This window comes from Puma concolor, chromosome E1 (genome assembly GCF_028749965.1).
Source record: "Puma concolor isolate L17-30 chromosome E1, mPumCon1.1.hap2, whole genome shotgun sequence".
NCBI lineage: Eukaryota > Metazoa > Chordata > Mammalia > Carnivora > Felidae > Puma > Puma concolor.
In genome coordinates this window covers 11,315,962-11,338,668 of record NC_141680.1, presented here as the reverse complement: position 1 = coordinate 11,338,668, position 22,707 = coordinate 11,315,962, and the positions used below count along the sequence as shown (strand labels likewise).

The 22,707-nt window shown below is 50.3% G+C and overlaps 1 protein-coding gene and 1 pseudogene across 2 annotated transcripts in view; both read left to right on the top strand.

Moving 5' to 3' along the window:
* The first annotated feature begins 342 nt into the window (after positions 1-342).
* LOC147574073 (juxtaposed with another zinc finger protein 1 pseudogene) lies at positions 343-1,238 on the top strand (annotated as a pseudogene).
* Positions 1,239-11,187: 9,949 nt separating this feature from the next.
* SLC5A10 (solute carrier family 5 member 10) overlaps positions 11,188-22,707 on the top strand; it is a 62,139-nt gene continuing 50,619 nt past the window's right edge. The window contains exons 1-6 of one of the 2 annotated variants that reach the window (XM_086686169.1): positions 11,188-11,397; positions 16,181-16,252; positions 16,511-16,615; positions 16,939-16,998; positions 17,547-17,651; positions 22,388-22,493. In XM_086686169.1, the coding sequence (XP_086542295.1) occupies positions 11,284-11,397; positions 16,181-16,252; positions 16,511-16,615; positions 16,939-16,998; positions 17,547-17,651; positions 22,388-22,493 (562 nt within the window). In that variant the 5' untranslated portion in view covers positions 11,188-11,283. The remainder of the gene's footprint in view (positions 11,398-16,180; positions 16,253-16,510; positions 16,616-16,938; positions 16,999-17,546; positions 17,652-22,387; positions 22,494-22,707) is intronic. The other variant, XM_086686170.1, reaches the window with a different exon arrangement.

Genomic DNA, 22,707 nt, shown 5'->3' with positions numbered 1-22,707 from the left:
GAATGTTACTCAGCCGTAAAAAAGAATGAAATCTTGCCATTTGCAACAACAGGGATGGATCTAGAGAGTATTATGTTAAGCGAAATCAGTCAGTCAGAGAAAGACAAATGCCATAGGATTTCACTCGTATGTGGGATTGAAGAAGCAAAACAAACAAAAGAAACAACCAACCAACCAGACTCTTAAATACAGAGAAGAAACTGGTGATTACCAGAATGGGTGGAATAGGTAAAGGGATTAAGAATACACTTATGATGAGTCCCGAGTAATGCAGAGAATGGCTGCATGATTATACCGTACACCTGAAACTAATGAAACAAAGTATGTTAATTATACTTAAATTTTAAAAATAAATCAGTAAAAATTGCTTGCGGGGGACACTGCCAGTTGGCCAGTTTCGCCCAATGCAGTCCAGATCCAAGTGTTTTAGAACAACAAGAATCACAGCAGCCAACCTATGTTGTTCTCGGTTACACGAATAGATTCACGACGGACGCCACCCGCCGAGAGCCGGAGTCCCCAAAGAAGAAGATTCGACCGAAGCTCTCGCCGACCTTGTCCAGCTCAGTGTCTTGAAGGAATATGTCCACCCCACCATGCCACCGCAGGGGAATCCTCACTGCCCCCGTGACCCCACCCATCACCCCCTCCTCTTCATTGTGCAGCGGCACTCCCAACGGGTAGAGGGCCGCCAGGAGGAGGTGGATTATGAAGAGCGGGACAGCGATGAGCCCGGACCACGGAAAGCGCCCGTCACGATGCTCTGAAGCCATCCTCAGCAACATGTGTGAGGACGGAGGAGAAGAGGAGCCTTTCCCCTTCTTGGTTCCTGGATGTAAAAAGGTGAATGGCATAAAGCAGCACGCTAAGGATGCTCACAGAACCCAGATTCGTGTCCGTAAACATTCAAATGTCCTTGTGGTCGGAGTTCCAAGACGGCGAGGGGCCTGCGGCCCCACACGGGTCAATTTCCATCCCCACCACACGGTCAGTTTCCATCCCCCGGGCACTGGCTGAGATTATGGGGAAGACTTACCGATAAACATGCTGGTCGCATCTGTGCCAATAAATCCTCATCAGCAGTTGCTGATTTCGGAAACAGCCACCCTTTTCTCGGGGAACCATTCAGCAGCCCTTTAAAGAATGAAATGCATGCTTTAAGTTTTGTTTTTTTTTCCTGTAACTTTGGAAAGATGTATCTTTGTAGAGTTAATGATTTTGTACATGTGTGCATGTAATCACCATTCTAATTTTCATTACTTTGATACAAGGTGCTAAACAGAAAAAAAACTCTAGGCTCTTCTGCATGGTTCCCCGAAAACAAAATAAAATTGAGGGCATGTTGCGTGTGGTTTAGCTGTATTGCAATGGTAGCAACTGGGCCGAGGTGGGGTTGGCGCCGAGATTTTTTTCCCCCCTAAGGTTGTAATGTGAGTGAAGTTTTTCAACACATCAACTCACATGTGCGAAATCAAAATAACACCTTCGTTATCAAAGTGGTTACCATGCCGTGCACAATGGCATTAGTGTTTGTGAACAGTAAGACTTTAGGTGACAGAAATACAAATAAGAATGTTTAACATAATACGTTAAAAATGTTTTCATTTTTAGGGGCGCCTGGGTGGCTCAGTCAGTTAAGTGTCCTACTTTGGTTCAGGTCATGATGTCCTGGGTTCATGATTTTGAGCCCTACATTGGACTCTGCACTGCAGAGCCTGCTTGGGACTCTCTCTCTCTCCCTCTCTCTCTACCACATGTTCTGTCTCTCTCTCAAAATAAAGAAATAAACTTGAAAAATAAAATTTTATTTTTTGGCCTCTGGCCCCCAATAAATATTATTTATAAATAAGCGTTTTAAAAATATATTACCATAGGGGTGCCTGGTGGCTCAGTCGGTTGAGTGTCCAACTTTGGCTCAGGTCATGATCTCGCGGCCAGTGAGCTTGAGCCCCATGTTGAGCTCTGTGCTGACAGCCCAGCGCCTGGAGCCTGCTTTGGATTCTGTGTCTCTGTCTCTCTCTGTCCCTCCCCCACTCGCACGCGCGCTCTCTCTCTCTCTTTCTCTCTCAAAACTAAATAAAGAAACGTAAAAAAACAAAAAAGAAGAAGAAAAGGTCAACAAAATTGACAAACTTCTAGCTGGTTTGACTAAGAAAAAAATAGCAAGGACTCAAATTACCGAAACCAGAAATTAAAGTGGGAATATTACTACTGACTTTACGGAAGCAAGAAGAATAATAAGACAACACTCAGAGAATAAGCACACCAACAAATTGGATAACCTAGCTGAAACGGACAGGTCCCAGAAACACACAAACTACCCAAACTGACTCAAGAAGAAGAAATAGAAAATTTGAATAGAGCCGTAACAAATTAGGAGATTGCATCAGTATCCAAAAAACTCCAACAAAGAGAAGACCAGTAATAATGTCTTCACTAGTGGATTCTACAGAACATTTAAAGGGGAATTAACACCAATTCTACCCAAATTCTTCCAAAAAATTAAAGAGGAGGGTATGGACTGACTTTTTGCGTCCTCCCAAAATTCATATGGTGAAGCCACAATCTTCAAATATGACTGCATTTGGAGATGCGGACTTGTGGGGGTAATTAAGGTTGAATGAGGTCATAATGTTGGGACCCTGATCCAACAGATTAGTGTCCTTATAAGAAAGAGACAGAACCTCTCTCTCCTTCGCTCTTTTTCTCCCTTCTGTGTGAGGATACAGAGAGAAGGTAGCCATCCCCAAGTCAGGAAGATGACTCTTGCCAGGAACAGAACAGCTGACATTTTGATCTGGGACTTCTAGCCTCCAGAACTGTGAGAAAATAAATTTCTGTGGTTTAAGCCACCCACTCTACGATATTTTATCAGGGCAGCCTGAGCGAACTATTTGACAAGGAGGGAACACTTCTTAACTCATCCTATGAGGCCAGGATTACCCTGATGCCATAGCCAGATGAAGATACCACACGAAAAGAGAGCTATAGACCAATATCTCTTATGAATATTAATAGAAAAAAATCCTCAACAGAATATTGGCAAACCAAATCCAGTACGATATCGAAAGGATTATCCACATGGCCAAGTGGTATTTATTCCAGGAATGCAAGGGTAGATCAACGTACAAAAATCAATCAATGTAATATACCATATTAATAGAATAAAGGGGGACATTCCACACACAGTCATCTCAATGAGTGCAGAAAAAAACATTTGAAAAAACCCAACAGGATTTTTCATGATAAAAATATTCAACAAACTAGGACTAGTAAGGGAGATTCTCAACCTGAAAAAGAGTATATATGAAAAACCCACAGCTAAGATTATACTTAGTGGTGAAAGACTGAAGTTTTACCCTAAAGTCAAGAACAAAACAAGATATCCTCTCTCACCACTCTGTTCAACATTGTACTGAAAGTTGTAGGAAGAGAAATTAGGCAAGAAATAAAATAGAAGTCATACAACTTGGAAGGAGTAAATCTAACTCCATTCACAGATGACCTAATGTCATATACAGAAAAAATCCTCAAGAATCCACACACACAAAAAACCTGATTAGCACTAACAAGTTCAGCCTAGCTATAGAATGGAAGACCACCAACCAAAAATTCAGCTGTGTTTCTATACGGTAGACATAGCCCTTCTTATCAAGAGTCTCCCCTGCCTCCCAGCACCCATATGCCTTATACACCCCTTAAATAAGACCCCTGTGGGGCTTACCAAAACCCCACTCTCTTGTTTTGAATTGACCAATCTGGCCCTAGGATAAGAACCCCAAAGCACTCCACCCATGGACCTAGCGACTAATGATGTTGACTATCTTTTCACGTACATTTTGGCCATTTGTTTGTCTATTTGGGTCTTTTGCCCATGTTTAATTTTATTTATTCATTTGTTTGTTTTTACAATTTAAATCCAAGTTAGTTAACATAGAGTGTAATAATAATTTTAGGAATAGAATTTAGCGATTCATCACTTACGTATAACACCCAGCGCTCATCCCAACAAGTGTCCTCCTTGGTACCCATCACCCCTTTAGTCCATCTCCCCCACCCAACACCCCATGCCCATTTTTTAATCGGATTATTTGTGGGGTTTTTTGTTTTGTTTGCTATTAAGTTGTATGAGTTCTTTGTATATTTTGGATATTAACTTCTTATCAGATGTAGGTTTGCAAATGTTTTTCCCATTCTATAGGTTGTCTTTTCACTTTGTGATTGTTTCTCGTACTGTGCAGAAGTTTTTAGTTTGACGTAGTCCCACCTTTTTATTTTTGATTTTGTTGCTTATGCTTCAGGCGTCATATTGAAAAATCATTGCCAAGACCCATGTCAAGAGGCTTTTTTTCCTATGTTTTCTTCTAGGAGTCTTATGGTTTCAGGTCTTACATTTAAGTCTTTAATCCATTTTGAGTTAATTTTTGTTTTTTGGGGTTTTTTTGTTTGTTTTGTTTTTTATTATTTTTTTAAGTTTATTTATTTGCTTAGAGACAGAGAGCAAGCTAAGGAGGGGCAGAGAGGGGGAGAGAGAACGAATCCCAAGCAGGCTCCACACTGCCAGCGCGGAGCCTGATGCAGGGCTCGCACTCATGAACCGTGAGGTCATGACCTGGGCTGAAATCTAGAGTCAGACACTCAACCAACTGAGCCACCCAGGCGCCCCCATTTTGAGTTAATTTTTGTGAGTGGTGAAAAACGGGGGTCTAGTTTCATTCTTTTACATGTGAATTTCCAACTTTCCAGCACCATTTATTGAAGACACTGTCTTTCCTTGCACATTCTTGGCTCACTTGTCAAATATCAGTTGACCATATTTGCTTGGTTTTATTTCTGGGCTCTTAATTCTGTTCCGTTGACGTATTTGTCTGTTTTTACGCCAATACCATACTGTTTTGATTACTCTAGCTTCATGGTAAGGTTTGAAATCGGGAAGTGTGATGCTTCCCACTTTATTCTTTCTCAGGATCTTTGGCTATTTGGAGTCTTCTGTGCTTCTGTATACATTTTAGGATTGTTATTTCTACTTCTGTAAAAGAAAAAATACCATTGGAATTTTGATAGGGATTCCATGGTATCTAGAGATGGGTTTGGTGGTATATTGATTCTTCTGGGGCGCCTAGGTGGCTCAGTCATTTAAGCTTCTGACCCTTGACTTCGGCTCAAGTCATGATCCCAGGATTCATGGGCCTGAGCTCTGCATAGGGCTCTCTACTGTTAGCGATGAGCCCGCTTTAGATCCTCTGTCTCCCTCTCTGTCTGGCCCCGCGCGCCCCCCCCCCCCGCCGCCCCTGCTTACGTGCATTCTCTCTCTCTCTCAAGAATAAAATTGGGGTGCCTGGGTGGCTCAGTCAGTTGAGCATCCGACCTCGGCTCAGGTCATGGTCTCACAGTCCGTGAGTTCGAGCCCCGCGCCAGGCTCTGTGCTGACAGCTCGGAGCCTGGAGCCTGCTTCAGATTCTGTGTCTCCCTCTCTCTGACCCTCCCCCGTTCATGCTCTGTCTCTCTCTGTCTGAAAAATAAATAAACATTAAAAAAAGAATAAACATTTAAAATTTAAAAAATAATAATATTAATTCTTCCAATCCATAAATATGGGATACCTTTCTATTTATTTGTATCTTCAATTTCTTTCATCAGTGTCTTAATTTTCACACCAGAGCTCTTTCACTTCCTTGGCTGAATTTATTCCTAAGTATTTGATTGTTTTTGATGCTATTGTGCATGGATCGTTTTTAAAATTTCTTTTTCAGATAATTCATTGTTAACATATAGAAGTACTACTGATTTTTGTATGTTAATTTTGTATCCTGCAACTTTACTGAATTTGTTGATTAGATATAACAGTTTTTTGATGGCCTTCAGGATTTTCTGTATATAAAATCATGTCATCTGCAAATACAATTTTACTTCTCCCTTTCCAATGCTGATGACTTTTATTTTTTTTCTTGCCTGACTCATCTGGCAAGGACTTCTAGTACTATGTTGAATAGGATTGGCGAGAGTGGGCACCCTTGTCTTAAGAGGAAAAGCTTTTAAACTTTCATCCTTGAATATGAACTTATTCATACTGTGAACTTATTCATGCTGTGAACTTATCAATACACGGTCTTTATTATGTTGAGGAAGTTCCTTCTATCTCTAATTTGTTAAGAATTTTTACCATGAATGGACATTGAATTTTGTCACATGCTTTCTCTGCATCTATTGAGATGATCATAGGATTTTTCCTTTCGTTCTATTAATGTGATATATTGCATTGGCTGATTTGCATTATGTTGAACTTTCTTTGCACTCTATGTATAAGTTCCATTCGATCATGTAAATGATTCTTTTAATGTGCTCTTAAGTTCTGTTTGCTAGTATTTTATTGAGAATTTTTGCGTCTATATTCATCAAGAATACCGGTCTGGGGGCGCCTGGGTGGCGCAGTCAGTTAAGCGTCCGACTTCAGCCAGGTCACGATCTCGCGGTCCGTGAGTTCGAGCCCCGCGTCGGGCTCTGGGCTGATGGCTCAGAGCCTGGAGCCTGTTTCCGATTCTGTGTCTCCCTCTCTCTCTGCCCCTCCCCCGTTCATGCTCTGTCTCTCTCTGTCCCAAAAATAAACGTTGAAAAAAAAAATTAAAAAAAAAAAAAAAAAAAAAAAAGAATACCGGTCTGTAGTTTTCTTTTCTGGTAGTGTCTTTTTCTGGCTTTGGAATCAGGGTAATGTTGGCCTAATAAAATGAATTTGGGCATGTTTCCTCCTCCTTTTTTGGAAGGGTTTGCGAAGGACCGGTGTTAATCCTTTAACTGTTTGGTAAAATTCAGCCGTAAAGCCTTCTGGTCCTGGGTTTTTCTTTATTTGGAGCTTTTTGATTACTGATTCAATCTCCTTACTAGTAATCAGTCTATTCAGACTTTCTGTCTTCCTGATTCAGTCCTGGTAGTTTGTATGTTTCTATGAATTTTTTTTTTTTCATGTTCTTCTAGGTCGTCCAGTTTTTCGGTGTGTAACTTTTCATAATAGCCTCTTAGGATCCATTGTATTTCTGTGGTATCAGTTGTACTGTCTCATTTTCATTTATAATTCTGTTGATTTGGGTCTTCTCTATTATTTTCCTTGGTTAGTCTAGTTAAAGATTCATCAATTTTGTTTATCTTTTCACATCCAACTCTCAGTTTAATTAATCTTTTCCACTGTTTTTCCATTTTCTATTTCACTGATTTCTCCTCCAACCTTTATTATTTCATTCCTCCTGCCAACTGGTCTCAGTTTGTTCTTCTTTTTCTAGTTCCTTGAGGCATGGTGTTCGGTTGCTTATTTGAGATCTTTCTTACTTATTTTTTTTTAAGTTTTTATTTGAGTTCCAGTAGTTAACATACCGTGTTTTATTAGTTTCAGTTGTACAATACAGTGACTCAACACTTTCACACATCACTGGGTGCTCATCATTTATTTTTTTAAAGTTTATTTATTTATTTTAAGAGAAAGGGAGAGAGAGAGTGGGGAAGTGGCAGAGAGAGGGAGAGAGAGAATCCTAAGCGGGGTCCACGCTGTCAGCATGGAGCCTGACGCGGGGCTTGATTGCACAAACTGTGAGATCTTGTCCTGAGCCGAAATGAAGAGTTGGACGCTTAACCGACTGAGCCACCCAGGCGCCCCTCATTCTTACTTCTTAATGCAAGTGTTTGTGGCTATAACGTTCCTTCTTAGAACGCTTTTCACTGCATCCCATAAGTTTTGGTATGATGTGTTTCCATGTTCATTTGTTTCAAGGTACTTGTTTGTTATTTCCCCTTTAATGTCTTCTTTGATCCACTGTTGTTCAGGAGAGTGTTGTTTAATTTCTACGTATTCATGAATTTTTCAGTATTCTCCTTATTGATTTCTAGTTTCATGCCCTTGTGGTCAGAGAAGATAGTTGGTATGAATTCAGTTTTCTTGAAATTGCTAAGATTTGTTTTGTCTAACATATGTCTGGCCTAGCATATGGTCTACCCTAGAAAATGTTCCATGTGCACTCGAGAAGAATCTGTATTCTATTGTTGTTGAGTATAATGTTCTGTGTATGGTAGGTCCATCTGGTCTATAACGTTGCTCAAATCTGCTGTTTCCTTATTGATTCTCTGGACGATCTGTCCATTGTTGGGAGTCAGGCATTAAGGTCCCAAGTATAATTGTGTTCCTATTTGAGGTGAAACTTCTTTATTTTTGAGAGAGAGAAAGTGCAAGCAGGGGAGGGCCAGAGAGAGAGGAGGACAGAGGATCTGAAGTGGGCTCTGCGATGACAGCAGTGAGCCCGAGGCTGGGCTTGAACTCAGGAAGTGCGAGATCATGATCGGAGCTGAAGTTGGCCACTCAGCCAACCGAGCCACCCAGGCAACCCATATATGAAGAGAAACTTCTTTTTTTTTTTTTTTTAAGGTTTTTTTTGGGGGGTGGGAGGGGAGAGCACGAGCAGGGGAGGAGCAGAGAGAAAGGGAGAAAGAGAATTCCAAGGAGGCTCCACACTGTCAGCATAGAACCCAATGCATGGCTCAAACTCACGAACCACAAGATCATGACCTGAGCCGAGGTCAAGACTCAGCAGCTTAACTGACTGAGCCATCCAGGCATCCCTGAAGAGAAACTTCTTAATGGTTACAGGATTTTACCTTGGTTTAGTACATCTGTATATAATACCAAGACCTCTGAAGCCTTCTAAATCCCATAAGTCTATTTTTTATTATCAAGGTACCATGCCCATAACATAAAATTCAACATTTTCAACATTAAAAAAATTTTTAAAAATATTTATTCATGTTTTGAGAGACAGAAACAGAGCACGAGCAGGGGAGAGTCAGAGAGAGAGGGAGTCACAGAATTGGAAGCAGGCTCCAGGCTCTGAGCTGTCAGCACGGAGCCTGATGTGGGGCTCGAACTCCTGAACCGCGAGATCATGACCTGAGCCGAAAGAGTTGGACAGTTAACCGACGGAGACACCCAGGTGCCCCACAACATTTTCAACATTTTAAGGTGTACAATTCAGTGGCCGTTGGAGAGCTTCAAGATGGGAACTGATGACGAGACCAAGGCATGATGCGAGGGTTGGAACTTTTAGCCTTGCGTTAATCATCCGCGGCCAGTGATGGAATCCATCATGCTAGGTGAAGAAACCTACATAAAACCCCCTATAGAACGAATAGGGTTCAGGAAGTTACGGGTTGGTGAGCACACCCACGTACTTGGTCTGTTCTGGACCTCACTTCTATGTACCTCTTCATCTGGCTGTTCATCTGTATCCTTTATAATAAGCTTTATCATCAACTGGTAATTGTAAATGTTTCCCTGAGTTCTGTGAGCCATCTAGCAAATTATGACATCTTTGAAAGGGATCATGGGACCTTCCAACATTTATAGATAGTCAGCCAGAAGTATGGGAGGCTTAAGATTTGCGCCTGGCATCTGAGGTGGGGCACAGTTCTGGCAGACTGAGGGCTCAACCCGTGGGGTCTGCAGTAACTCAGGTAGGTAGTGACAGTTGAGTCAAATTGTAGGACATCCAGTTGGTGTCCAGAGATATGGAGTTGGTCGTAGTGGAAAACATGAGCTCAGGGCTTCCTCTTGGGATAGATGCGGCTTACAGGGTGTGATACGGACGGCTCCTTGGCTAGGCTGGCCCCGTATTCTGTCCTGGGTGAGCTGGGCAAGAAGAGTTTGATCTGCATGTGGTCGTGTTGGGTAGGACGGGGTGGGAATATGGAATGTGATTGGGCTTACGTGTGGAATTTCTCACCTCCTTCACTGCCGCCCTCTCCCCGTCCCACCCATGTGCTCCTCATGACCTCTTTTCCCCAGAACTTTCATCAGAGGGCAGGGGGTTTTATCCCTCGGTGGTTTGTTTCCTTCTGAGACCCAGGCTGAGGAGAGGGGACCAAATACTATTTTTCAACCACTTTATCTTTAGGCGGCTGGCTTACAAAATCTGGACAGTACCCAGTTGGGTCCTTCTGACTCGTATAAAGTGATCTTTTGATTCATGATATGCTTCTCAGCAATGGCTTGGAAAGTCAACACCATCCGAGAGGCTAGTTGGCTGAAGGTGAGGGTAGTTGGGGCGGGGGCAGTCTAAGCCCGCCCGAATTTACTATAAACAGTGACTTAATTGTTCTCCTCTGTCTAGTTTTGCATGTAATCTTTAAACAGTCTACCCCCAGTTACCGAGTAACAGGCAGAGCTGGGTTTTGCGGGTCAGTATGTTCCCGGGGGCTGCTGCTCACTCATTAACACTTCTGGAAGAGCTGCGCGTCCTGGTTAAACTTCAAATGTTTTGCAAAGCCACGGGCCATGTCGGAGACATCCACCAGGCTGTGCATGATGACTTAATTAGTGAGCAAGCATCTAGGACCCTAGATGGAGTCAGAGCCCTCACTGCCACCAATGGGGAGCCTCTGGGGTCAGATCTGGAGCTGAATCCCAGCTCGGTCCCTTACGGGGCTAGATAATGACAGATGGCTCACCCTCCTGGCCTCCATTCCTTGACTGTGATATGATATCACCTAAGCTAAGCATTGTCCTCAGCTCCTGACAGGCACTTGCTAGATATTGTGACCTTCCGTGGATGTCCCGAGGGGACCACGGGGACCCGAACAGATGGTCAAATGAGGGGCTTGGGATTGTTTCAACTAAGTCTAGATAAAGAAAGCACAGAATTTGGCAACAGGACTTTATTGTTCAGTACTGGGACGTTCTGGGGCTGGGACTGCCTGTCGTGGCTAGAAGTGGACCACGTGACACAGGGGGTCGCCATTCCAAGACCCTCTCAGGCTACTCGTGGCCTGATGGCCACAGGGCATGGTTGCCTGATGTCCCCGGAGGTGAGGCATCTGTCCCCCACCTGCCATGCTTCCTATACAAATTAAATACAGGTCAAGTCACAAGACTTCACGCCCAGTGTGGGGATTGAACTCACAACCCTGAGATTAAGAGTCGCACGCTCTACTGACTGAGCCAGCCAGGCCTCCCCTTTATTTTTCCCAAACCCCCTCTGAGTGCAGGGGGGCTCCCCTCCTCCAGCCCCCTTCGAGCTCTCCCCCATTCTCACGGTCGGGACTTGCTCCCCACTGCGGGGGGGGGGGGGGCGGTGGAGGACACCGAGCCGCACTTTGAAGCCGCTCTCAAGCACGCGGCCACATTGTGGGCTGGAGATGCCACCATCGTGCTCGGTTTAATGATCAATTTATTGCCTGCCGGGAAGCCCTTTCTGACCCGGTTCAGCCCTCAGTTAGCTCCTTTTGCTCAGGGCTGGCGCCTGCCTCGGGATGGAGGCGGACAACTCCACCGGCGACCCCCGTGCTCCCAGCCCGCAGCTGAGCGTGACCGACCTCATCGTCATCACCGTGTATTTCGCCCTGAACCTGGCTGTGGGCATATGGGTGAGAGGCCTGCGGTGGGCGGCCAGACAGGGGGGGGCACCGGGGGTGGGAACTGGGCTGGCAGGTCCCTGAGGCATCTGTATCGTGTCCCCTGGAGGCCGGGTGTCCCCCGGGGCCCTCCTTCCAGCCCTGGGGTAGATTCATCTGGGACCTTGACCAAGCCCCCTTCTCTTTGGGCAGTGGCTTCTCAGTCTACAAAGTGAGGAGGAGGAGGGCCTCTCTGTAACAGGCAGGCTTCGCGGGAAGTTCACTGAGCGTCTGTGCAGACAAGCTGGGGGCCCGGCACGTCTCATCGCCTTCTTGGCCTCTGTCTCCCCCATGTCAGATGGGCTCATGGTCTGTTCAGAGGAGGGGAGAGGCACACGGAGCCTGGGGATCTTTACTTTCAAAAGCTCTGTGTCCGGGGCGCCCGGGCGGCTCCGTGATTTGAGCGTCCCACTTCAGCTCAGGTCGTGATCTCCCACTTGCTGAGTTCAAGCCCTGCATCCGGCTCGCTGCTGTCATCACAGAGCCTCCTTTGGATCCTCTGTCTCCCCCCGCCCCCCACTCTCATCCTCCCCTGCTTGCACTGTCTCTCAAAAATAAAAATAAAACCTTAAAAAAAAAAAAAGCTCCCTGTCCACCAGCCTAGCCTAGTTCCTAAGCGAGTTTCTCTCACTTTCTATAGGAAAGAGAAGTGATTCAGGCCATCACAGACTCCAGTGGCAGTGAGGGTCCTGCTAGGCAGGCGCTGTGCTCGGCACCTGGTCCCCACAGCCCCGGGGCAAAGGCCAGCCCCATTTACAGATGAACCCCAGCGCTCTGGGGTCTGGGACTTCCCCAGCGAACCCCAGGTCCCGGTACATAGGGGAGGGGTCCCTCCTGTGTGCTCATAATGCTGACCTTGGAGGCCTTTCTGGTGAGGACGTGAACACAGAAACCAGCTGTGGGTTTGCAGAAGTTGATTTAAGCCAGAGGGCCAGAGGTCAGCAAGACCTAAAGAGGGAAGAGGAGGGGAGAGGGAGGGAAGAGGAGGGAGAGAAGGCCTCCCCAGTCAGTGTGGGTGGGAGGATTTATTTGGAAGTGCACACGTAAGAAAATGTTTTCGGTATCTGAGGCCAGGCCCTTTGCCACCCGGTGACACGGCCCATCAGCCTTGCTTCCCCAGGACTCGCCCCCTCCCAGCTCAGCCTTCCCCTGCAGGCTGGTGCTGTGTGCAGCGGGGCTGTGGGAGTTCCAACCTGCCCCTCCAAGGCCACAGGGCTGTGAGCACAGGCAGAAAAGAACAGAGCCACTCAAGGAGTACGCCCTGGAGCCGGATCCCACAGGGGTCAGATGTAGGCATTCATCACCCAAAAGCAGATGGAACAAGCTGGGCTGGGCTGGGCAGGTGCACCTGCAAAGGTGCTGACAGTGGGGTTAGGAGAACCCAGGGGAGGGCCTTTAAGGAGGCGTTACAAGCGACCTTGGGCTGAGCTTTTGCATCTCTTAGGGTATCTGTGAGTAAGGGACCGAAAACCTGTATCAGATGAGCTTGAACAATGAAGGAAATATAATGACGTCCATTCTGAAAAGTCCAGCAATAGTGAAGGCTTCAGGTACGGTAGGATCCAGGGGTTTCCAGAGTATCATCAAGGCTGTTGCTGCACTTCACTTTGATTTTCTCACGCATGTGTGGCATTGTCCAGTTTCCCTCACAGAGGTGAGATGCCTAGCCTGTCTGGTTAGCCTGGGTTCAAATCCTGACTCCATCACTTACTAGCCACTTTCATCTGTGAAAGCCTTGACTTTCTCATTGGTAATACGAAGATGGTCACAGTACGTACTTCATGGGGCTGCTGCAAAGACTCAACACCTCGGGGCATCTGGGTGGCTCAGTCGGTTAAGCGTTTGTCTCTTGATTTTTGGCTCAGGTCCTGATCTCACGGTTCGTGGGTTCGAGCCCCGTGTCAGGCTCTGTGCTGACAGCTCAGAGCCTGGAGCCTGCTTCGGATTCTGTGTCTGTGTTTCCCCCTCTCTCTGCCACTTCCCCGTTCTCTCTCTCTCTCTCTCTCAAAAATAAACATTAAAAAAAATTTTTAGGGGCACTTGGGTGGCTCAGTCAGTTAAGCGTCTGACTTTGGCTCAGGTCCTGATCTCACAGTTCGTGGGTTTGAGCCCCACATCGGGCTCTGTGCTGACAGCTCGGAGCCTGGAGCCTGCTTTGGATTCTGTGTCTCTCTCTCTCTCTCTGCCCCTCCCCTGCTCACGATCTGTATCTCTGTCTCTCAAAAATGAATAAATGTTAAAAAATAAATTAATTAAATTAAAAACTTAAAAAATTTTGTTTTAATTAAAAAAAAAATTTTTTTTTAACGTTTATTTATTTTTGAGACAGAGAAAGAGCATGAACGGGGGAGGGGCAGAGAGAGAGGGAGACACAGAATCGGAAGCAGGCTCCAGGCTCCGAGCCATCAGCCCAGAGCCCGACGCGGGGCTCGAACTCATGGACCGTGAGATCGTGACCTGAGCTGGTCGGATGCTTAACCGACTGAGCCACCCAGGCGCCCCAAAGAACTTTTTAAAAATAAAATTATATGTAAAAAAAAGACTAAACACCTCATAAAGGTAAAGCACTTGGGACCAACTCTGCCACAGAGGGGCACTCGGTGAATATTAACTAGGTGAACATGGCTGCCAGCACCCTCAGAGTCCCGGCTTCTTCCTCCGCCTCCCAGGAGGCCAGGAGCAATCCCAGCTTAAGTCCACAACTGTCCTGAACCAGGTGCGGCAGCTAAGGAATGTGATAGTCTCCATGGCTTAGATGACTCAGGACTCCTGAAACTGGAGACTGGGCCGGGGCCACTCAGGCCAATTGCTAGGAAAAATGAGACCCCTTTAGGAAGGGAAGGGGCAAGAAGGAGGCAATTGGCCACGCCTACCACATCCCTGAAAGATGAAAGGACATGTTTGGAAAAATCCCGGGCTAAGAACAGAGCTGCTGTGGAAGTTGCACAGTGCACAGCCCACAAAGCTGGATGTGGCCATCCTGGCCAAGACCGTGAGAGTCTTCAGATACTACTGTATTCAATATGGCTGGGTCACAGCTCACAGAAAGTGATGGAAGATGGGGTGGGAGGGAGGCAAGCAGGAGCCATATCCAAAGCTTTGAATGTCAGATGCAGACAATTCAGGTGAATCATCTTGAATCTGGTGGGAGGAGGGGGGCGGCAATTAAAGTCAGGTAGAAAGAGGCCTGTATATTGATCGATACTTTGTGATCCAGTCTTAGGTTAGGATATATATGTTGGGAGAAAGGAATGCAAAATATATACCTAAATATACCTCCAGGGTCCCTCTTTTCAAATTTCTTCTGTCCTCAAGTTCACGTCTATTCACTTTCTCCTGTCCAGATAGCACTGAGGGCTTGAAAAACCCATATAATCACTGACCTTTATTGGGCTTACTAACTAGGTACCAGGCACTGTTGTTAGAGTGTCACATGTATTACCTCGTTAAACCTCACAGAAGCCCTGCAAGGGAAGGCCTGCATGACAGATGAGGAAACTGAGGCACAGAGGTGAAGTAATTTGCCCAAGGTCATACACAGGAAGCAGAGCGGCCAGGATTTGCTCCCAGGCATTCTGATTTCAGATTTTTAATTATATAATGGAGCACAAAACTCTATACTCCCACCAAAACAAAAGGTATGCAAGAATACTTGAGTGATAATTCTTGGAAATGTATCAGAGATTGGAATACTAGAAGTTAGAAATCAAGGCCAAAAGGCTCTCAAAATCCTTAGCTCAAAGTCCTCATCAAGAGGCAAAAATCTCAGCTTCAGGGCACCTGGCTGTCTCAGTCAGTAGAGCATGCAACGCTTGATCTTGGGTTTGTAAGTTCGAACCCCACATTGGGTGTAGAGATTACTTAAAAATAAAAATCTTAAAAAAAAAATCTCAGTTTAGTTTCGCACTGTGGAATGATCAAAACTTAGACTTTGACGTGTAAGGCTACAGTAACTGCCTTGAGGCAGTTTGGTGGGTCTGGGATAAGAAGTGTGGAGGATCCCGTCTTGGCCCAGCACAGGGCGTCTTAGTCAACGGCGACAGTCAGCCGTGCTCATGGCCCCCAGCTCCCTGGTGTGTCCATCCCTCCCCCAGTGGGGGGCCAGCGGGGAGCCACCGGGGGCTTGGGCCATGGTCCAGAGCAGGCTGGAAGTGAGTGAAGGGAAGGAACGAGACCACGGGGCCCAGGAGCTGGGGTGGAAGGCTGTGGATAAGATTCTGTTTCCCTCTGTCCTTTCTGTTTTATTGATGTAATTTCACATCACATGAAACTCACCATTGAAACCATTTTAAACTGTATAACTCAGAGGTATCTAGTACATTCATTCTGTTTTACAACCATTACCTGTATCTGCTTCCGAAACTTTTTCATCACCCCGAAAGGAAACCCCATACCTATTAGCAATCATTGCCCCTTGCCCTCTCTCCTCGGCCCCTGGAAACCACTAATCTACTTCCTGCCTCCGTGGATCCACCTGTCCTGGACATTTCATATAGACGGAATCATACAATATGTGGCCTTTTGCGTCTGACTCTTTTTACTTAGCAGAATGTTCTCGAGGGCCATCGTGCTGTAGCAGGTGTCAGAACTTCATGCCTTCCGAGGGTTGGGTAATATTCCGTCGTACGGATAGACCACGTTGTGTTAATCAGTCGTTGAGCGTCTGGGTTGTTTCCACCTTTTGGCTGCTGTGAACATTCAGGCACGAGTTTTGTTCGAACACCTGCTGAGCTCCTTTCTGCTTCTGTTCTTGCAGTCTTCATGCCGGGCCAGCAGGAACACGGTGAGAGGCTACTTCCTGGCGGGCCGGGACATGACCTGGTGGCCGGTGAGTGTTCTCTCCCCCTGCCCCGCATCTGATCCCGGATGCAGGTGCTGCCTAGGGGCTCATCCCTGCGGTCACTTTGTGTGTCTTCCTCACCCAAGGTCACCGCCCGGGGTGGGTGGGGGGGCCCAGCGATGGGGCAGGTTGAGGCTGGCAAGGGGCCCCCAAGCTGGGAGCGTCGGGATGGGGTGCCGGGAATTGGCTTTGGCGTCTGGTGGGGGCGGCTGCCTCTGCTGATTCTTTTTCCCCTCTGTCCTCCAGATTGGAGCCTCTCTCTTTGCCAGCAGCGAGGGCTCGGGGCTCTTTATTGGACTGGCGGGCTCGGGTGCGGCCGGGGGCCTGGCCGTGGCGGGCTTCGAGTGGAATGTAAGCAGGCAGGGGTGGACGCAGCTGCGGGAGGGTGCAGAGACCTTGAAAGGCGCAGAGACCTTGATAGGGCTCCAGTGGGGTCTGCCCTTGGCCACTCAGGGCAGCCAGTGTCTAGACCGGGGTTGTTCCCGGGGATGGATGGCCTTCAGAATGCCAGAGTGCTGGATAGGGAGCTTAGCCTTGGCCACAGAGGGAGGAAGAGGCAAATTCTTCCCCTCTTCAGGTTCTCTGGCGGGTCAGGTCTCCAGTCCGCTGGGCCCGGATGCAGGGTCTGTGGGAGCTGGGGACTGACATCCTCACTCTGTCCCTGTCCCCCTCAGGCCACGTATGTGCTGCTGGCCCTGGCGTGGGTGTTCGTGCCCATCTACATCTCCTCGGAGGTGAGTCTACTCCCGGGGACTCAGGGTGGCCTCACCTGCGTCGGGGCCTTGCTCCCCTGGCTTGGTGATGCTGATGAACAGGAACCCCGGCTTCATGTGGTAGCAGGGTTTCTTCTTAGGCCAACTAGCGTTCCTGTCAACCATGAAGACACGTCCCCGAGGCCCTCAGCCTGGGAGCCGTGTCTGCTGGTTTCCACGGCCCCTGCTCGCCGCATCTGGGGGGTGATGCTCCCTCCACCCCAGCACACACCTGGGCGACACTGACCCTGACTCTGCCCACTCCTTCAGCCCCACTGGGCAGCCACTGGATCCAGTAGTTTCCATTCCCTGGATCTCTCCCAGTCCTTCCCCATCGAGTCGCGTCAGGAGCTCATCCGGATTTGTCACCACAGCCTTCAGACTTGCGCCTCTGTCCCTAGTCACCGTCCCCGGTTGTGGGATGGTAATGAGTATGTGGGTCTGGCCTTGCCCTTGAGAAGCTCTGGGCCCTGACAGCTGGGTGTGATCTCGGGGGAGTGCTTAGTTCCTGCCCCCCTGTGCCTCCCCAGATCGTCACCATGCCTGAATACATTCAGAAGCGCTACGGAGGCCAGCGGATTTGCATGTACCTGTCTATCCTGTCTCTGCTGCTGTCCGTCTTCACCAAGATATCGGTGAGCTGCCCCCCCGCCCCACCCCCAACTCCCAGCATCCCGCCAGCATCGCCTGGAATCATCCCTGTTCTCAGGGCCCCTCAGACACACCTGACACCTGACATCCTCGCATCTGTCTCTTGTTCAACAGCTGGGGAAACTGAGGCCCAGAGAGGGACAATGATTTGCCCACACAGTTGAGTCTGGGATAGCTTGACGAGGGCTTCCAGAAGGCGGGTTGGGCAGCTGGCATGGTTGGGGGCAGAAAGCAGGCCTTCTGACTTCTGCTTTGCCCTGGGCCCAGATATGAGGGCGTTCGGTGTTCTCGCTATGAGAGGTCACTGGTGGGAGCCTGGGGGTCAGCCTGGATGGCTTCCCTGGGCCAGCGCGGAGGTGAACCAGGACTGACCACTAGGGGGCACTGAGAGCCTTCATGGTCTCTGGCGGTTCAGCGGCCACAGGGAGCCCATCCCGTGGCCGGTCAACTCCTTCGAGAAGCTGACCCCTGGCGGCGGCCTCCTGGTATTGGGGTGCCTCCCTAGTGGGCACCCCGGGCCTCTTTTCCCTTGGGAGCCTGGACCCGGTCCCCCTGGAAGGGTAAGGGCAGAAAGCGCACCTCAAATGTCGGGGTGGCTTGCGTGGGATTCCAGAAGGAAGGAGGGTTCAGAGGGAAGGTCCTTACAGACAATTTCATCCTGCAACCCCTGTGTGCAGATGAGGTCGTTGAGGCCCAGAGAGTGACAGTGACTAGCTCAAGGTCATGGTGAGTCAGGCGGAGACCAAAGAACCCAGGCCTCTGCCTCCCAGCCTCCCAGCCCCCCCGGGGGGCGGGGCCCCGGCCGCTGCTCTGCTGCACCGAGGCAGCCAGGACTTGGCACTTCAAACTCCACACTGTGATGGGAGATGAGTGGACTTACCCTCCTATAAAATGGAAAGCAACCCACTGACGTCAAGGCTGGGGCTCCAACGCCAATGCTGGGCTTCCGGATGAGGCCGAGAGGGAAGCGGGAGGAACGCTAATTGCCCGGCTTGGTTTGGGCAGGACCGGGGACGCCTTGGCTGATGGCTTTGGGATGAAACTGTTTGAAGTGCATGCGCCCAGCTGGCCCCGAGGCCCTGACCTCACTGGGCGGAGCCCCGTGAATGCCCCGGGTGTCTGTGCGTTCAGCACCCACCCCAGCTGCAGCCTGTCCTGACAGAGACCGCAGGGCTCACCTGCTGTCATCCCTCGGGTGGGGATGCTGGTGTGCAGAGAACATTCGATGGCAGGGTGCGGGGATCACCACCCCGACCCTCAGATGGGGTCGGGGGCCACTGAGGCCCATCACTGCGTGGCCCTGGGCTAGTCATTTAACCTCTGGAAAATAGAGAAATGGGGCACAATACCCTAGGCCACTTGGAGCAAAGGCCAACCATGGCCTATAAGATCCTCCAAGAAGGGGCCCCTGCTACCCTGCTAATCTCACCTGTCCCTCTTCTGTCACACACATCATTGCAGCCACACTGGCTTCCTTGCACATCCATGAACACACCAGACGTGGCCCTGCCTCAGGGCCTTTGCCCTTGTGTTCTCTGCCTGGAACCTTCTTCCCCTGGATATCCACATGGCTCACGTCCTCACCTGTGTCAAATCTTTCAAATTTCACCTTCTCAGTGAGGCCTGCCCCTTCCCCGCTCTCCCTCTTCTCCGTACATGGACTATCTTCTGGCCTGAAGACAGTCTGAATAATTCACTTAGAATGTCTATTGTCTGCCTCCCTCATTTCTTCTCTCTGTTCATGGATGCGCCCCCCAGAGCTACATGCCTGGCATAGCTCATAGGACTGAATGAAAAAAATACACGCCAGGGGCCAGCTAAGTTTGTCTGCGGCGGGCTGGAAAGTAAGTAGTTTTGGCTTTGCAGGACACACACGAGCTGCTCAGATTTGCTGCTGGAGGGAGAAACTCCACACCAAGGTGTGTGTGGACTGGATCTGGTCTGTGGTCTCTGGTGTGCCAACCCCTGACATACATAATGTGTGCGCTGGCTGAGCACTGGATGATAAACACATTCCCTGCTTTCTGGGAGCTTAGTGTTCCAGACCGATAAGTAAACAGACGAATACAATCGTAACAGTAAAAACGTCGATGAAAGAAGCAGAGGCGAGGCTGAAATCTACAAGGATGAGAGCAGGCTCCCTTTGGAGAGCGTGGTCTCTGTGGGAAAGGCCAGGCTTGCGGCAGCTGAGGGAAGGGGCGAGGCTGGAGCGCAGGGAGCCGTGGAGCTCGGGGAGGGGTGAGCGCTGAAGGGGACAGAGGGGGCCTGGTGGACGACGCCTGGACCTCTGGGCCTGGCTAGCTGGATTTTATTCCATGCGCGGTGGAAATGCAGAGAACTTGATTTTCCTCTGAACAAGCTGAGTGCAGGAGGAGGCGGGGAGGGGCTTCCCAAGGGATGGGCCAGAGAGTAGACATGGGAGTATTTTGGAAACAGAATCAACAGCAGTGGCCGGTGGGTCAGGTGCCAGGGGGTGTGGCAAAGGAGAGAAGTTTCTGGAGCCCTGAAGGGACAGTGGTGGCCTCGATGGAGATGGGCCACCCCTGGAGGTCCCGCTCCCCCCTTCCGCCAGCTTCCGCTGAGGGCAGGGCTCTGTAGAGGGATGGAGGAGGCTGGGCCTGCCCCTGTGCCCGTCTCCATATCTGCTTACCCATTTTCCGGATAAGAGCCACCAAGGCCCAGGAGGCGGCATGACCCCCACAAAGCCATGTGATCAGGCACACAGTTTAGAGCTCTTAGCTTCTACGAGGCCGCAGCTCTCCTGGGCCCCCAAGAGACTGGGCTCGGGCTGCAGAAGGGGAGGTCCAGTTGGGCTGGGTGCCGTCTAAAGTTCCTGGTCGGGGGGGACTCCCCGGGAGCCTGTAGGCAATCTCATATTCGCTGCGGCACAGGCTGTTGCTGGATGCCGTGCAGGGTCCTGGAGTGAGGACAGCGGCTGAGTCCTACCTCCACACTTTGGCCTGTACTGCTCCTGACACTGTCCAGGTCCTCATGGCTCCTCGCGGCCCACCGCCCCAGACAGGAGTCCCTGAGGAGTAAGGTTAGGGGAGCAGGGCGTTGGAGAAGATAGTTCTGGAAGACGGAGCCTGTGGACCGGGCAGCCCCAAGGCACAAGGACCTGGCCAACTGAGGCCTGGAGGCCATGACGTGCTGGGCCTGGAATGGTTGGCCAGTCTGGTGTGGCCAGAGTCACCTGGGCTTAGAGATGAGTGGCCGGGGCCTGAAGGCCAGCCACACAGACCAGGGCTCCACTCTGAGGGTGGCCTGGGTGCGGAGAGGGGTCTTGGGTGGCAGGAGGATGAGCAGGCGGGAGGAAGGGGCTGCTGCTTTCTAGAGACCTCTTGTTCCCCATTCACCTGGCAACTCCAGTCTCTGATATCTGTTGGAGCCTGACCTCGGGGAAGTCCGTCCCCTCCCCAGGCTTCTGTGTCTCCTCCGGTCTGATGGGGGAGGGGGCTTGAAGAGTCCTTCCTGCTCTGATATTCACAACCCTGCGCTTCTCTCCTTGAGCTGGAGGTAGACACACGTACGAATGCACACACACACACACACACACACACTCACACACCACCAAAACCAGGGACCAGAGTGATGGGCTGCCGATCTCCTCAAAGCACCTTGTCAGAGTCCACACTGGCTGGTCTCTCCAAGGGAGGGTAAAGGAGGGGCCTGGAGGGAGAGGGACAGGGAACACAGGCTCTGGAGTGACACCCGGGCTCGGCCGGGGCTCTTTGTCCTTAGGGCTTGGAGCCTGGGGGAACCGAGGGTCCACAAGACCGACTGGGCCATGCTGGTCAGCTGGATGTCGGGCCAGGCACTGCAGTAGTTCAAAGGGGCCCCGTGCCCCCTGGTCCCACGCAGCCTCGCTCAGCCTTCTCGGGAGCCTGTTGACCCCATAGGTTGTATTTCAGGTCATCTCCCCCGAACTGAGCAAGTCCAGAATGACACATTTGGAAACCTGGCAGGGTGTAGCCCCCTTGAGCTCACAGGACAGTCCTGCCCTCCTTCCCTGGGCTCCCAGTACAGTATGGGGGTGGGGGTAGAATTAGGGGTGTGAGGCTCACCCCAGGACTAGGACTCCAGCCCCATAGGCTGCCCCAGGGTCTGGGATGGCAGCAGCTATATCCAGTGCAGCCTCTGGGGACCAGCCTTGGCCCGAGACACGGTCCTGGCTTCAGTTCCAACCCCACCGGAGGGCAGTGAGCAAGACTGCCCCCCTGCCCCCCCCCCGGCCTGCCCCCAGAGCACGTCTGGTCTCTTTTCAGGGCCGCCTGTCTAATGGGGAGCAGAGAACAGGGGGCACACCCAAACGGATATGGGCCTGGAGCCCTAGGCTGCAGATCTGTTTCTTCAGGCCCGTAAGGCTTCTCGGGCCTCCTTCAGGAAGCCCTCCTGGACTCCTCCTTGTCATGGACCCCTGGGAACCAAGGACACAGGGCTCCTCCTTTACATCTCCAGGCAGGGGCCAGACTCAATAACAACACTGCTCCTTGGTGGACATCGGCCACTCGGGACTTTATTAAATCAGCAGCATCCCCTGCACAACCGCTCGTCCACGGCCACGACCCCCTCCCGCCCTCCCAGCAGCGCTGGTGGGTGTGTGCGTGGGGCGTCTCTCCCTCCGTGTCCACGGGGCACTGAGGCCGCACGTCGAGTAAGCGGTGCCCTGAGTCCTGCGGTCACCTCGGGCCTCCGCACAACTTCCTCTCCCCTCCCGCAGATCGACCTGTACGCAGGGGCGCTCTTTGTGCACATCTGTCTGGGCTGGAACTTCTACCTCTCCACCACCCTCGTGCTCGCCATCACGGCCCTGTACACCATCGCAGGTACGGCGCCCTCGCGGGGGTCGGGCGGGGGCCCGCGGAGAGAGGACCTGACCGCCAGCCCGGGTGTTCACGTGGCCGGGCAGAGGTGTGCAGGGGCCTGAGAGGTGGGCGGGAGCCGGGGGGCCACCTCCCCGCACAGCCTGGCCGGCGGAGATTTGAATCAGGCTCCGCCGGCCCAGCTGAGCGGTCCACAGCTCACCCACCTGTGAGAGGG